This window comes from Nanorana parkeri, unplaced genomic scaffold (genome assembly GCF_000935625.1).
Source record: "Nanorana parkeri isolate BGI_ZX_2015 unplaced genomic scaffold, ASM93562v1 scaffold1076, whole genome shotgun sequence".
Classification (NCBI taxonomy): Eukaryota; Metazoa; Chordata; class Amphibia; order Anura; family Dicroglossidae; genus Nanorana; species Nanorana parkeri.
Window position 1 is genome coordinate 164,935 of NW_017307344.1, and position 14,670 is coordinate 179,604.

Sequence of the window (14,670 nt, forward strand, 5' to 3'; positions counted from 1 at the left end):
CACCAGGTGTGTGTGATTTTCACACCGCAAAACGTATTTATCAACCAAAAAGTCTCTAAAAGCATATTTCCACTAATGCCATATATGGAAAAATCATGCACATGATGCATATATAATGCTGCTTTACAGTTTAGACAAAAATGGTTAGCTCATGCATTTACATTCCTGCATTCATCAACGCAAGCAACATAACATAGAGCTAATTTACACCACATTACCTTGCAATTCATTGCAGGGCTTTGCACAACACACCTGCTGGGTGTGTACACACTACAAAGGTGTTTCGATTCCTCCCATAGATCATGCTGGGAGGGAACACACTACAGAGGTGTATACACGTTCGTGGTGTGTTTAAAAGGTTAGTAAATCAACCCCACTGTCTTGTTGGCTCTAAATGAGGGCATTATGACAGCCAGTTAGTACATTGATAGCTTACTAAATCCTTTTGTCTTTTTACCAAAGAACATAATTGTGAACTTAATTTTCTTGAAAACATAATGCCCAACCTCATGGCAGCCATCACTAATCAAGCATCTGCAAGCATCCTCGAACTAAGCTGTGGATTTAGAGCAAGGTTTCCTGATTTCTTCTACGTTGAACGCACTTTTAATACTCATTGAATACTAGTCTTAAAATATTGGAGAACTGATTATTCAAAAAAATAAGCCATTGGCTTCGGACAATTGGTTGTGTTTTGCTTATAGAGCAGGGTAGGGGGTGCACATTGTAAACACCTCTGTACGGCTTACAAGGGGAAAAACCATAGGATTCATACAAGGTTTTCTAACCTGTCCATTCACATTTTACTTAACAAGCCATGTTTGAGTTTGGTTATAGTTAGACCATACAGTAATACTTGAGATTCTTTCATCTTGGGTCCATGTGCACCTTAAAAAGATACATAAACAGTGTGGGTGGAGATCAAACGTCTTACTGATTGGCTCTGCATGAATTGATTACAACAATTTCTGCTTGTAATGGTTTATTGAAGGTACTAAATATGGTTTACAAATGTTTGATGGAAATGCGTAAACTCCTTATAACTTCTTACCTACTGTTTTACTGTGCTCATGGGCAATGCATTCAACTTTGTTTTACCACAGTGCACTACCCAAGCTGAGCGAGAAGAAGCAGACATTCAATGCTTACAAATCACAGCGTGAAAAGGAAGAAAAGGAGGAGGCAAGACTTAGAGCTAAAGAAGCAAAAGAGAGGCTACAGCACTTCCTAGAGCAACATGACAAGATGACCTCAGCCACTCGCTACAGGTATATATGCCTGGTTCGGTATTTGCATTACTTAGCTGTTTATTTACTATCACAACTAATTAACCTGAGTAGCAGGTTATTCTCACTTTTCAGGGTCCTCAATTACTATTCATCCTTTTCTGCAGTCAAAAGATAGCTTAGACCAGCTTACATGTCTGTATGACTAACCTGATACATGATCACAAATTATTGTGATTGGTAGTCATTTAAAACCTCCATTGTTGATGAAATCTCATATTGCTAATGAGTTGGTATACAAGTTTCTTATCATACTGAATACAAGTTTCTTAGCATACCAGCAGGCTTATTCGAAATGGCAATGCTCAAAAAGCAATATGCCACAGTAGAAATTCATCAATCCTCTATTATTAATCTAACTTCAGTAAATTCAAAGCTGATTGGATGTCGCTTTACCGTGTACATCTATTGCTCTAATAATTTGTTTGAATAATCACATGGGATCCCTGTACTTTAACCTTCTTGATAATGTGTTAATTAGTAAAACATTTCTTCATGTAATAGATTAAAAATGATTTTAACTTAACATGCTTCATTTGTGGCTTAGTTCTCTGTTTTTGCAGGAAAGCTGAACAGATGTTTGGTGATCAAGAAGTGTGGTCTGTTGTTCCAGAGCGAGATCGTAAAGAAATTTATGATGATGTTCTCTTCTTTCTAGCAAAAAAAGAAAAGGTTTTGACTGATGATTATACATTTAATTTGTAGAGTTCCTTATTTTGCTCATAAAATATACTAAAATTACATAGGTTGAACAATGTCTATCATGTTTACCCAGTTGATAAGGAACCCTAAAAACCAGAGGAAGGCAACAAAATCTTATAAAGTGGTTCAAGTTGCTGCAACAGGGTGAAAAACCCCTGGCTCAGAAAGTCATAGCGGGCTCCCTGGGGTACCTGCTACTAGGTAGGACTTTTACATTAAAAAGTTTAATAGTGCTGACTGGTCCACTTTAAACAAAATGGTAATGCAGAAGAAAAGCACTGCGAGCTGGGTAGGTTTGTGCTCTAATGTGCAAGTATGCACAGTATACTTGCACATCAGGGCACACTTACCTTTAAAAGTGTGCCCTTCTCCAGTGCTGTCAAATCCATCTTTGGTGTCCCACTCTGTCCCCCGCCGTCATCTCCGACGCTGACACTTCCAAGTTGCTAGGCCACTGGTGATCTAACGCACAGGAATTACATCCATTATTGCATCTGGCCCATTCACAGCATCTTAGAGATGCCATGAATGGGCTGAGTATGTGCACTGCAAGGCACATGCACCGTACAATGTGCACAAAAAATACCTCCATTTTTTTTTATTTAACTGACTTTACTTCCACTTTAACCTCCTTGGCGGTATTCCCGAGTGTAGCTCGGGGTTACTTCTCCATACCCTGATCTACACTCGGGAATATCCCACAGTATTTACTTACCTTGTCCCTCGAGCCGTGCTGTGTCCTCCGGCCGACGCCGGCATCTGTCTTCCGAGTTCCGTCCCTTGCGAGCTGACGCGTCGCATGGGGGCGGAACCGGCGGGAAATAAAATAAAAAAACCCGGAAAAAAACGACAAAATAAAATAACGAAATAAATCCGAAAAAAAATTGCGCCGAAAAAATAACGAAAAGCTAAATAATCATACCGCCAGGGAGGTTAAATCGTATTCCAGTGTGGCCACTTCAAAGCTCTTATGTCCCCCAGAAAACACTGAAAATAAGTGTTGAATCAATAAGACTGAACAATATAAAGATGAACAAAAATAATATTGCTAGCATGTGCCCAGTTCAGCGCATTCGTTCACATTAACCTTTTGGTTAAGAACATATAAGGCTTTTATTTAATACACTGTTTTAATAAAACCCAGATCTGTTTTTTTTTTATTATAGGCTGACAAATTTGCAAAAAAAATCGTTTCCTATTTTGTTAATTTTTAAAAATATTTTTAAATGGTAATTCTATCTGACAATTACAGTGACAACTGCCATCTCCAGGCTGAAGGCTTATTTTATCAATGAAGTCTCCAGCCTGCATGTGATTATTATGTTTTAGCTGACATATTGATCACAAGTTCGGGAACCACTGAGTGATACTTGCAATTGAGAACCGTGCATAGTGTTGACTAGTGGCTGTCAAAGGGAGTACGTTTATTACGTTATCCTTGTCAAGGAGCATTGTGCTGGGCAATATTAATATACAGATTGCAGGTGAAGGAGTGAAATTATAATGTCAAGATTTTAGTCACTTTGTGAACAACAGTGTTTAAGGAGGAACAGATCATATCAGAGTGATACTAAACTCAGGAGTTAAATCTTAAAAATACATTCTAGTACCTTAACTGTTAACAAAAATGTATCTTCTTTGTGTATCACTCATCTGTAGACCCTCAAATCATCTCTAAATTGGTGCTGACACTGTTCTTCCTTCTGGAGGGTGGCTACTTTTGTACCGAATGGTCACTGTGTGTGTGTTGTAAAGTAGCCACCACTCCATGCTCACTCCTGTAATGGACTGCAATCTCACATTTAGTTTACTAATATGTATTCTCTCTATGTACCTCTCTGGAGGTTGTGTCCGCCCCATCCATCCCTCCAGTCAGCGTTGGAGGATCAGAGAGGGGAGGGGGGGTATTCCTGCGACATTATCATTATTATGTCTCCTGGTGTCAATATTATTATGTCATCTGGAGTCATTATTATGTGCCCCCCCCCCCGTGTCATTATTATTATGTCCCCCGTGTGTCATTATTATGTCCCCTGGTATCATTATTATTATGTCCACTGTAGTCATTATTATTATTATTATTATGTCCCCTGGAGTCATTATCTTTATTATTTTGTCCCCCCAGTGTCATTAATATTATTATTATGTCCCCCCAGTGTCATTAATATTATTATTATGTCCCCCCGGTGTCAATATTATTATTATTATGTCCCCTGGTGTCAATATTATTATTATTATTATGTCCCCTGATGTCATTATTATTATTATGTCTCCTGGTGTCATTATTATTATGTCCCCTGCTGTCATTATTATTATGTCCCCCCAGTGTCATTATTATTATGTCCCCCAGTGTCATTATTGTTATTATTGACACCGGGGGGGACATAATAATAATAATAATGACACTGGGGGGGACATAATTATAAGAATAATGACACCAGGGGGACATAATAATAATAATGACACTGGGGGGACATAATAATGACACCAGGGGGCATAATAATAATAATGACACTTGGGGGGACATAATAATAATGACACCAGGGGGATATAATAATGACACTGGGGGGACATAATAATGACACTGGGGGGACATAATAATGACACTGGGGGGACATAATAATGACACCGGGGAGGAGGCTGCTGCCCTCTAGCGTCAGAAAGCGGTAGCGCAGACTAGACAGCTGGTCCAAAAACGTTTATGGGTTACAGGGCCCCACAACAATGACTGGGCCCCGGGCAAGTGCCCATTTTGCCCCGCTTTAAAGACGGCCCTGATGTATTAAGATTGTAGTCTATAATGGGAGGGAATATTTGGGTAATATTGATTTACTTTTGCAGCATGTAGTAAAACCTTCTATTCTCCTATCATTTTAGGAACAGGCAAAGCAGTTAAGGAAACGCAATGTTCAAGCACTGAAGAATATTTTAGATAATATGAGCAATGTCAGCTTCCAAACCACGTGGTCCGAAGCCCAGCAGTATCTCATGGATAATCCCATGTTTGCAGAGGATGAAGAGCTGCAGAGTGAGTCTTCCACACAGATTCACTAATACCAATGAAAGAACAAGAGACATCATTAAAAAACACAATATTTGTACATATTTTTAATAGTTACTAAGTTTATAAAAAAATTTAAGATGTTGCTGACTTGTTGGGAGAACCAGTCAGGAATGGGCATTTATAAGAATGTAAAGCTCCACTATTGGGTCCTGATAGTTTTATCTCTCAGGGATATATACGGTATGTGTGCTGTTATTTACTTCTATTGTTTCCTTTCGGAGCAGAAATGTTAGGATGTAAGGTCCCCATGGAGGCTGACCTATTCCCTTCCTGAACTTTGGCCTGTTAAAGAAAAATAGTCATTTAACAAATCCTTTGGTTTTATCTCACGAAATCCTCACAGTACCTGTCTTCAATCATAGATTTTGATTGTCTGCTTTCAGCATTGAGCTCAGGCAGGAGACAGGGTGGACCTTTCATCCTGGCATTCAACCTTTCACTGACAGAGAGGGAATAGAAGTCAATAATTACACATTAAGAAACCTGAGAGGTAAGGTTGCACTATTATAACAGTTCAAGAGTGGAGTTTCATATTATTACAAAAACTCATTGACTGTTTCCTGTGGAGCCATAGCTTATCCCAAGTGTTTCTTTATTTACTATGGGGAAAAGTGCTCCAGCTTTTCTACAAACCTTCATGCATGCTAGACATTACCAGTTTTGAAGGGGAAAACTTCACTAATCCAGGTCTAGGGGTCTTGGACAGGCTGGCTGGTATTTCATGCATTTGAGCACATTCTTTTACAAAATCCCTATGTGTGTCTTCATTTTTTAAATGATACAGCCTGATAATTGATCATCAGTGGCAGCAAATTGTGTGGCCTCCATTACCAACTTGAAATGTATGCTTATCTTCTCACAATGCCCATCACAGGAGAAATCAAACTTCTGTTAGCATGTATAATTAATTAATTGTTTGGTCAGTGAAAATTTATAGCGACATACCTACAGGCCAATGACACCCACATTTTAAAAACCTAGCCTTTATCAGACAAGCTCACATTATTCAATTATATTATCATACTGGCAGCTACCGGCATTTCTTCAAAACTCAGCTGCCATATTAAACCATTGTGTGAAACTTTAAACAGAGTTTATACTATATATAAATATACTGAGTTTTTAATAAAACTGTACTTGAGAAATAGTGATTGCTAAGCTTTGGTTTGTTTAAGGTAAAAACATAGTTAATTTCCAGCAGATATTTATATATTGCAGTGTTTATCTTAGTCATTTTTAATGTTATATTATAATTATTATTGTCTGTTAATGTTCTCACTCATCCGGGTCATGGTATGTCTGTAAAAAATAAGTCAAGGCAACTGGACTGTATTTTTCTTGAAGACATTTCACTGGTCATCCGAACAGCTTTCTCAATTCAGAATTACTTGTACAAAAATTATCTGGGAATAAATATGGTCAATGTTGCTCCAATCCACATAATCTGTTAGTGGCAACCATGTGTTGATTGTATTTGCATAATTGGAGCTAGGAGGTGTTATTAACCTGCCCAGAGAGAGGTGCTAAAACATTCTATGTGGCAGACACAGCAATATACCTACATCTAACGGAAGAAGGTCACTCCTTTGAAGACAGTCAAGACAGGGAGGAGAACTGGTTTAAAAGAGGTGTGAAGGCTTCCTCGTGTACATACATATTTACAAACTATTTATATAATTACAGGTTTTTTAAAACAAGATGAGTACTAAAGTCACGGCATGTACTATCCTTTGATAAGATCAGCATTGTAATAGGAATACATACTAGAGTTGTTTTTGATAATGCAATCAAAACTTACTTGAAAAAATTCCTTTTATATAGTGAGTGCTGCCTTCTATCTGCCCATCACTTCCAACAACTTCCCGGTTTCCCTTCTGCTTGATGTTATGCAAACTCAGTTTCTCAAGACTGGATAGCCCATAATGCATTGTTTCCAGCAAGCAATGATAATGTTACATTGTTCATTTATTGAGTTGTGTTTCAGAATGCAGGCTCTGTGAGTTGTGACAAGAAAGTGCATATTCAAATGGTTGAATGAAATAGTTTTAGTGCATAGAAGATGTACATCCTATGAGCATCTTAAAGATTACAAACTTCTAGATTGATAAGGTTATTAGGAGTAGGATAGCAATGCAATACACAAATACACATTTATTTGTTGTGTTTGAGCATAGATACTTTTTAACACACATTGATAACATTATTTTCATCAGCCACTTTACCAAAAAAATAATTGAAAACATGGTACGTTACCTCTAAAATACAGTCTTTTCATGACATTATAAGCATTCATACAGGATTATCTATATAGTGGTTTAAACAATCCTGCCACAAGGATGTACACTTGAACATACAGTAGACCCCGAACTCAAATCCATGGATATTAATAACTGCAAATGCTGCACAATTCATAAGACCAATTCTTTCTGTATAAAATCTTAATTAACATTATCTGCTTATTATGTTTGCATTAGATATGGATAAAGAAGATGCCCTTATCTGCTTTGAGGAGCACATTAGAGCTCTGGAGAAAGATGAGGCAGAAGACAAAGAGAAAAGCCGCCTTCGTGAAAGGCGCCAGCAGCGCAAAAATCGAGAATCTTTCCAGGTACTTCCTATCCAAATCCTTGTTAAATGTCTGATGTTCGAGGTAAAAATCTTACATTTCAGAACTGGACAATGTTGAAAATATATTTGGCTGTAACAGGAGCAATAAAAAGGCCAGAATTCATGGATTGAATGATTATCATTTCCTTCCTGGCAGTGATTGAATATTGACTAGTTTTTATAAAATGATTGGATGGATTTGTTTTTTCAAAGATTGGCTATAATCTCCAATAGCAGCGATTGTGGAGAACAATTAGGAAGAAAATTAATAATTTTTCTGAGCAATGAGACTGCTTGGTCCAAATCTGTTGAAATTGCAGGTGGTGGACTATGAGCATTTATGCTGTGCTCACATCTAAATAGTTCCCAGAGGAATAATGCAGTCAACTACTCCAGATAAACCACAGGAAACATAAAGATGTCATAGAAATCAGACCATCAGCTGCAGTTCAGTATAGAAACCAGAGGTGTGCCAGGAAAAAATTTGTTTTGTTTCGTATTTTTCGTGATTCGGGTCCGAAAGCCAATTTGTTTCAGTATTTGGATTTGTCCGAATATGAATTTTTCTTTAATTGCGGATGCCTAAAGCGATATTTTCGAACGAAAATTTGTTGCAGCAAAGTGACATTAGAAAAATAAGTGACCTTTTCCTTTTTAACTTTTGACTTTCCACAGAACCAATTTTTTTTAAAAAGCGTGCCCCCCCCCCCATTCATACCAGACTATACCATTATGATAGCTCTGCTCCCGAATGTCAACAAAGTGGCGGAACGAGTCGGAGTTGTTCTGCCCCTTTGTTGACATTTAGGAGCAGAGCTGTCATTATAACAGTATTCAGGAGCTCCCAAATAGCATTCAGGAGCAGAGCTTCTGAATGTCAACAAAGGGGCGGAGTGAGTTGTGACGTCATGACTCGCTCCACCCCTTTGTTGTCATTCGGATAAGAGCTATCATTTTGCGGCAAGAGTTTGTCGGGATAGGTTGTGTCAGGTATTTTTTCTTTTGGCGAGTTGGCGGCCTCCGTCTTTTGTGATTGATGCGGATCTACTTTGTTGGACGACGTGATTGACCTGTGGATTACATCGATGGACAGTTTTTGGAGTTTTTTTCTTTTTTTAATAAAGGACTTGTCAAAAACTGTGTTGTTTTTTTTTTCTTCAAATAAAGGAATTTGTGTGGTATGTTTATTTACTACTGTACTGTTTATTTGGTGAATGAGTAGGGGTAACAGCCACTCCTTGTTGTTCATGGGGGGGCAGTATCTGGGCGACCCCTTTATGAAAGGGGGCACCCTGATTCCAATAAGCCCCCCTGCACGCAGACCCCCACAACCACCGGGCCAGGGTTGTGGGGAAGAGGCCCTTGTCCTCATCAACATGGGGGCCCCCTGGCAAAGCACCCTCCCTATGTTGAGGGCACGTAGCCTTGTATGAAGTAGGATGGGGGGGGCACATGCTCATTCTGCCAGGCTACTGCTCAGAAAAAGGGTCAAGTAAGGGATTTTAGCGGGGGACTCCATCCTTTTTTGTTTTTTTTTGGCATTGGTGTTCCCCCTAAAATTCCTACCAGACCCAAAGGGTGTTTTTTATTTTTATTTTAAGGTCTAACAACAAAAGTACATTCCGAATGACATTCAGAAAAAAATTTGGATGTAGAAACACAAGCTGCATTAATTATATAGCATTTAACACCTTATACATACACACAACTGTATACATTTTCACAAAAGATGTGAATCCATTTACACCATATCTGTTCTGGGAGCCGTGCCATTGTTTCCGTTATTAACTTATTAAGGAAGAATGAATGCAATAAGGTTGAATCTTAGAGAGGTGCTCGTCTGATCACAGCAGTACCAAGCGTCTGGGCTGTGTCCTTCCAGTTTTTTCCTCCATCTTGCAATGTAGGAAAAAACTGAAATGACTGGATCCCATGTTGGTCTATGGGGAATCAGATGTAAACAGACTGGATCGGATGTGTCCGTTTACATCAGATTACTCCTAGTCCGGCACGATCAGGTCCGACAAAGCCGATCTCTGATCTTTTTGTTTTTTCTTGACCCGGCCGGAGTAGGGGGTCATCGGGTGTAAATTGACGCCCATCCATTTAGAGCTGGCTACCCATAGACTAACATTAGGCATTCAAACGGGTCCGCTTGTCAGTTTTTCAAGCGGGACACAATCAGACCACCCGTTTGAAAGGAGCCTAAGCCAGGAGAATACACTCTGGATAATCGAATATTTTAGCTTTAAAGAATATATATTGCTGTTCTGATTGTGAAGAAGGGTTAGTGCTTAGAATAAAAAGTACTAAGTGCATCCAGCAGAGGGCAGTCATGTCCACAAAAGACTCCGAAGCAGCTGTGATCCAACATACAGATCCAAGGACAAGAGAGAATGGGTGGATGTGACAGAGCCATTTCCCAAACGTAACATTTCCTTTGGATAGCCTACAGATCAGAGTTTAATCTCAGTTTAATTGTAGGACCTCTCCCAATCTGCCAGACACAGTATGGTTCTTGATGTTACTTGTGAACAATTACATTAGTGTCCTCTACAGAAGAGGCACTGTGTATAAAACTAACGTATTCACAAGAATTAAAGTAATCCACTACTGAGAGACTATGATGGCTTTTATTGCTTCTGAAAATGATAGGTGCCTGGCTGTCATGCTGACCCCCCTATTGCTTTTTGCTGTACAGCTGGATCAAGTGTGCAGATCAGGAGTTCTGATTTCACTTTGTTCATCTCTCATGCTTATTCTGGGTCAGCGACTAAGGCCCCGTTCACACCTTTCCGTTTTGTCGGGCGTTCAACGCTCTATGAACGCTCTACAAAACATACAACCATGAAAATCCCATTGTTTTCTATGGGTATGGTTCACACCTTTCCGTATTTCCGCCCGTCTGAACGCCCTACAAAACGGCTGACGCCCAAACAAGTACATGTACTTCTTTGGGCCGTTTTGGAGGGCGTTTTCCATTGGGATACAGCCAAGTAGCCTTCGGAATCGCGCGGCGGTCGCGCGATTTTTTTACCGCGATCGCGGTACAAAAAACGCGTGACGGTCGCGCGACAGACGTGCATGCGTAATACGCCTAGGTGTGAACCCAGCCTAAGAAAATATTGATGTCAGACATAGCCAGGCAAATGTTTTTTTTGAAGTAGGCCATCCTGGGCATCACCTATCTTTCTTTCAGTATAGGCTTCCCTGGGAAAGCTTTAAGATGATTTGTATAGAACAATATGGATATCTATGACATCAGGCTATTGTGATTCTGAAAATACAGCTTTGTGCCACTCTTTACTTACACATACTGTATGTAACTGTCTTGACATCTATTTTAGAAAAAAGTAAATTACCCACCACATCAGTGTGTTTTTAAATAATTCTTCTGAGCCTTATTCGTTATGGTCCTAAGTGTAAGCTTCTTTTTTTTGTTAACTTTATCATATAAACCTGAACTGCCATAGATTATACAGTATATAGAAAATGAAAGACAGATACATCACTGGCTGGAGAAGCTATGCACTTCAGGGGTCCCAGCACTTAATTGGCTGCATACTTGTTCCAGGGCAGTGAGTTACTAAGTAATACAAAGACAAGATGATAGTTTTGGAGCTTGCAACTTTAATTACAAGACAGCAATGGCAATTCTCAGATTTGCTTTGGGGGATGGGGGCATGGCAGTGCTGTGTACAGTGACCATTGCTGTGCTTGGGATTTACAAAGTATTGAAGAGATAAATGTTCTGACAATGTGTAGCAGTTGACTCTAAAGCTGGATACACGCAAAGATTTTTTTCAAACAACCTACGAGGCTGAAGGAAAAAAAATCTTCTAGATTCCTCCATCCTCACTAACAGCATGAATGAACAAATCTGCCATTGTGTAGATTGTATTCTGACATCAGTGCATGCCGCTGTCATAATACAGCTGTTTGGCAGCAAGCACTGTTCAGCCGACAATAGTTCCTGCTGAAATGGCCAAAAATCGATCTGCGTTTTTACAATTTTACATTGGCTTTTGCCTATTGTGCTGATACCTTTGAAGTAGAGGTAATGTCTTAAAAAACACTGCCCCCATGCCTGTGCTCACTAATGGTTGCACTAGGTTTCTACAGCGCTGGATGGGAGAAAATGATGTCCTCTATGACACACAGGCAGATCTGTCCTTTAAGGGCCCAGTCACATCATCAAGAGTTGCGTTCCAGTGCGATCGGCCACTGGAACGCAACCCGGCCGTCTCACTTTGTTTTGGAGCAGAAGGGGGCGGGGCAGTGCAGTGAACTCAATGGCACCACAACCCCCCCCCATCAGTGCCTGTGTTCCCGGTCCAGTGCAATCTGCAAAAAATAGGCAGAACGCATTCTTGATGGTGTGACAGGGCCCTATATGCAACCACGCTGCTGCAGCACACAATTCTTTCTCTTGCACACTGGACTGTATTTGGTGGCAACCTCAGCTCAAAGGTTTTGTTTACAGCTCGTGGGCTCTGGGTAGGTTGGTCAATTGTACTATACAAGCTTATCACTAAATATTTAATCATTGTTAATATCCACTGATCTATTGATTTCATGCATATACATTTTTGGTTTCTGCATTGTTTGTGAATTAGTGGATCGTAAATAAGTAATGGCTATTATGAGCAGTACTTAGCAGAATGCCAGGGCACTAGTAAGCAGGGACTTTTAATAAAGACATTTGAAAAATTGCTAGGCGTTTTTAATGTGTTCCCATTCACACAGCATAATGAAAGACAATTTTTTGAAAATGAATTTCTTACCTTTGAGGTGTTTTGTTGCAGCAGGCAATATGGCTGAAACCAGAGCTATGCCTTGTAGAAAGACTTAGGACTGAAATTTGTGGATTGTGTTTCTCTCATTAACTTTATTAACATACATTGCAGAAGCCAGATTTGTAATCCTCTAACCCTTTTTTAGTACAGACAGTGATCAAATTTACTTTACAAATGATAAGGAAATGGGCCAGCAGACAGAGTTAACAAACCCCTCACCCATCACAACCCATCCTAACATTACAAAGAAGGAGAAGCACGTATAAATTGTAACCCTTAAAAAGCCACAAAACCCAAGTAAAAGCAATTTAAACTGCAAGAAGCATTTTTACCTTTTTTTTTAGCTTATGCTATGTGATTGGAAACATGTTACAAATATAAAATAGGTGTTATCCCAATCTGGCTGCGAAGGTGGAAATACACTCTAGCCTGACCTAGTATGTGTCATAAATAGCTTCAGAGTCCACTTTACTGTCTATGTATTTCTCACTGCAGAACCAAAGTCTACACAAAATTAATACATTCTGATATTGAAGGAGAACTATGAGGTGAGTGAAAATCACTCAGCCTCAACGTGTGACAGTTTCATTGTCACGCATCGGCTCGAACTATGACGAGCCGACGCGTGACAATGAAACTGTCACACGTCGGCTCAATAGATCGGCAAGTGAGCGAACGCAAAAGGTCGGGTACAGCTGGCTCTGCCTCTAGATAGGCAGAGCCAGCTAAATATCACGCAACTGGGTGGATCTCGACAGTAATGTCGGGATACATCACGGTTGCGGCGGTCTCAGTATACCGTGAGCTGTAGCTCGCGATATACTGAGCATTAGGTCACGGGAGGAGGTTAGTATATGTCCTCCTGTGACCCTTAAGAGAACTATGGGGAAAAACACTTACCCCATAGTTCTCTTTTAAATTACGTTAATATTGAGCATCCACCCGAATGTAGAAGAGGCTTCTAGTCATTTTAAGATTAAACACACCTATATTATGGGTTGCAGGAGGTGGATAAGACACATTTCTTCTTCTAAGGAAAATCTGCATCAAATACCTATCATATTTAGTCTTTTGTAAATGGTAATCTTGTTCAGTACAATAATAAATGGGTTATCAGACTGTAACATGTGTAACATGAGTATGTGGTCATATAAAAATGTGGATGCATTTAAAAATCTGGCCACGTGGGAGGATCTGCTGGCATATTATATACCCTCCAGTCCCCTATGCCACACATCGCTCCCCTTATGATTTGTTGGGGTGGGTTCAGTGACACCCTCTAGACTAGAGGGTATCATTCTTCCATCTAAACTATGCACGAATGCTGAGGGCCAGTGACTCTGATGCAGCCAGATTGGATTGATGCTGAATGGACTTGGATTGTGTCAGAACTATAGACCAGACATACTTGTTAGGTACTTTCATGTATAATCCTGTTTATTTTTATGTTGCTGTTGTGTGTGTTTGTAATAACTTTTCTGTAAATATTTTTCATGCACCCTATTTCTTTTTCATTTATTAACAATTATTTTTTTACATTGTTAATCTTCATCTCTAATGCTCCGAACCAGAACTTAAAGAATTCTCGCCTGATATGATTAAATGGAAATGTATTTTAAATCCTGTTATATTTCAGTCTGGAGGGACATTGAGGGTCTCGTTGCTCAAGGTCAGAATTATTACGATATTTGCCATGAACGGTTTCATGTTTCTGTTAAAACACGTTGTGGCAGCTATTGTTTGTGTGGCTAAAGGGTTAACTGTGGAGTTAACTGACCCCAGTGACAATCACTCTCGGTCTGCTGGCACTTAGAATGTTGTTCTGTGAGCTGGAAAATCTCTGCAGGGTCAGGCTTAGCGTGCCATCATCACATCCCTGGTTTCTTCTGTCCCTTTCAGCCTCTGACTTGTTATAAACTGTGCAGCTATTTCACTATTGGCCCCTCTTCTCATGGTAGAATTTGTTTTCCAGTCTTCTTATATGAGTATGAAGTCTGAGATATGAGGGATGTCTCTTAATGCTGAGTACACCACAACAGGAAGTGGGCATCATCATTCAGGGCTTCCTGTTCACACCACTGCCAGTCTACTGTCCCTTGGTTTGTAGTCTGATTTAATTTCTGTGCAGTGGGTGCTCAGTCTGTAATAGCTAATTACAATTCTTAGACTGGGTTCACACCTGGGCGTTTTTCAGCGCTGATCGAAGCGCTGAAAA

At 39.7% G+C, this 14,670-nt stretch overlaps 1 protein-coding gene across 1 annotated transcript in view; it reads left to right on the forward strand.

The window, feature by feature from the left end:
• The window catches only part of PRPF40B (pre-mRNA processing factor 40 homolog B), a 75,596-nt gene that overhangs the window by 33,088 nt on the left and 27,838 nt on the right, over nucleotides 1-14,670 (forward strand). Inside the window, exons 12-15 of the mRNA XM_018567628.1 lie at nucleotides 1,104-1,268; nucleotides 1,850-1,958; nucleotides 4,866-5,016; nucleotides 7,527-7,660. Of these exons, the coding sequence (XP_018423130.1) occupies nucleotides 1,104-1,268; nucleotides 1,850-1,958; nucleotides 4,866-5,016; nucleotides 7,527-7,660 (559 nt within the window). The remainder of the gene's footprint in view (nucleotides 1-1,103; nucleotides 1,269-1,849; nucleotides 1,959-4,865; nucleotides 5,017-7,526; nucleotides 7,661-14,670) is intronic.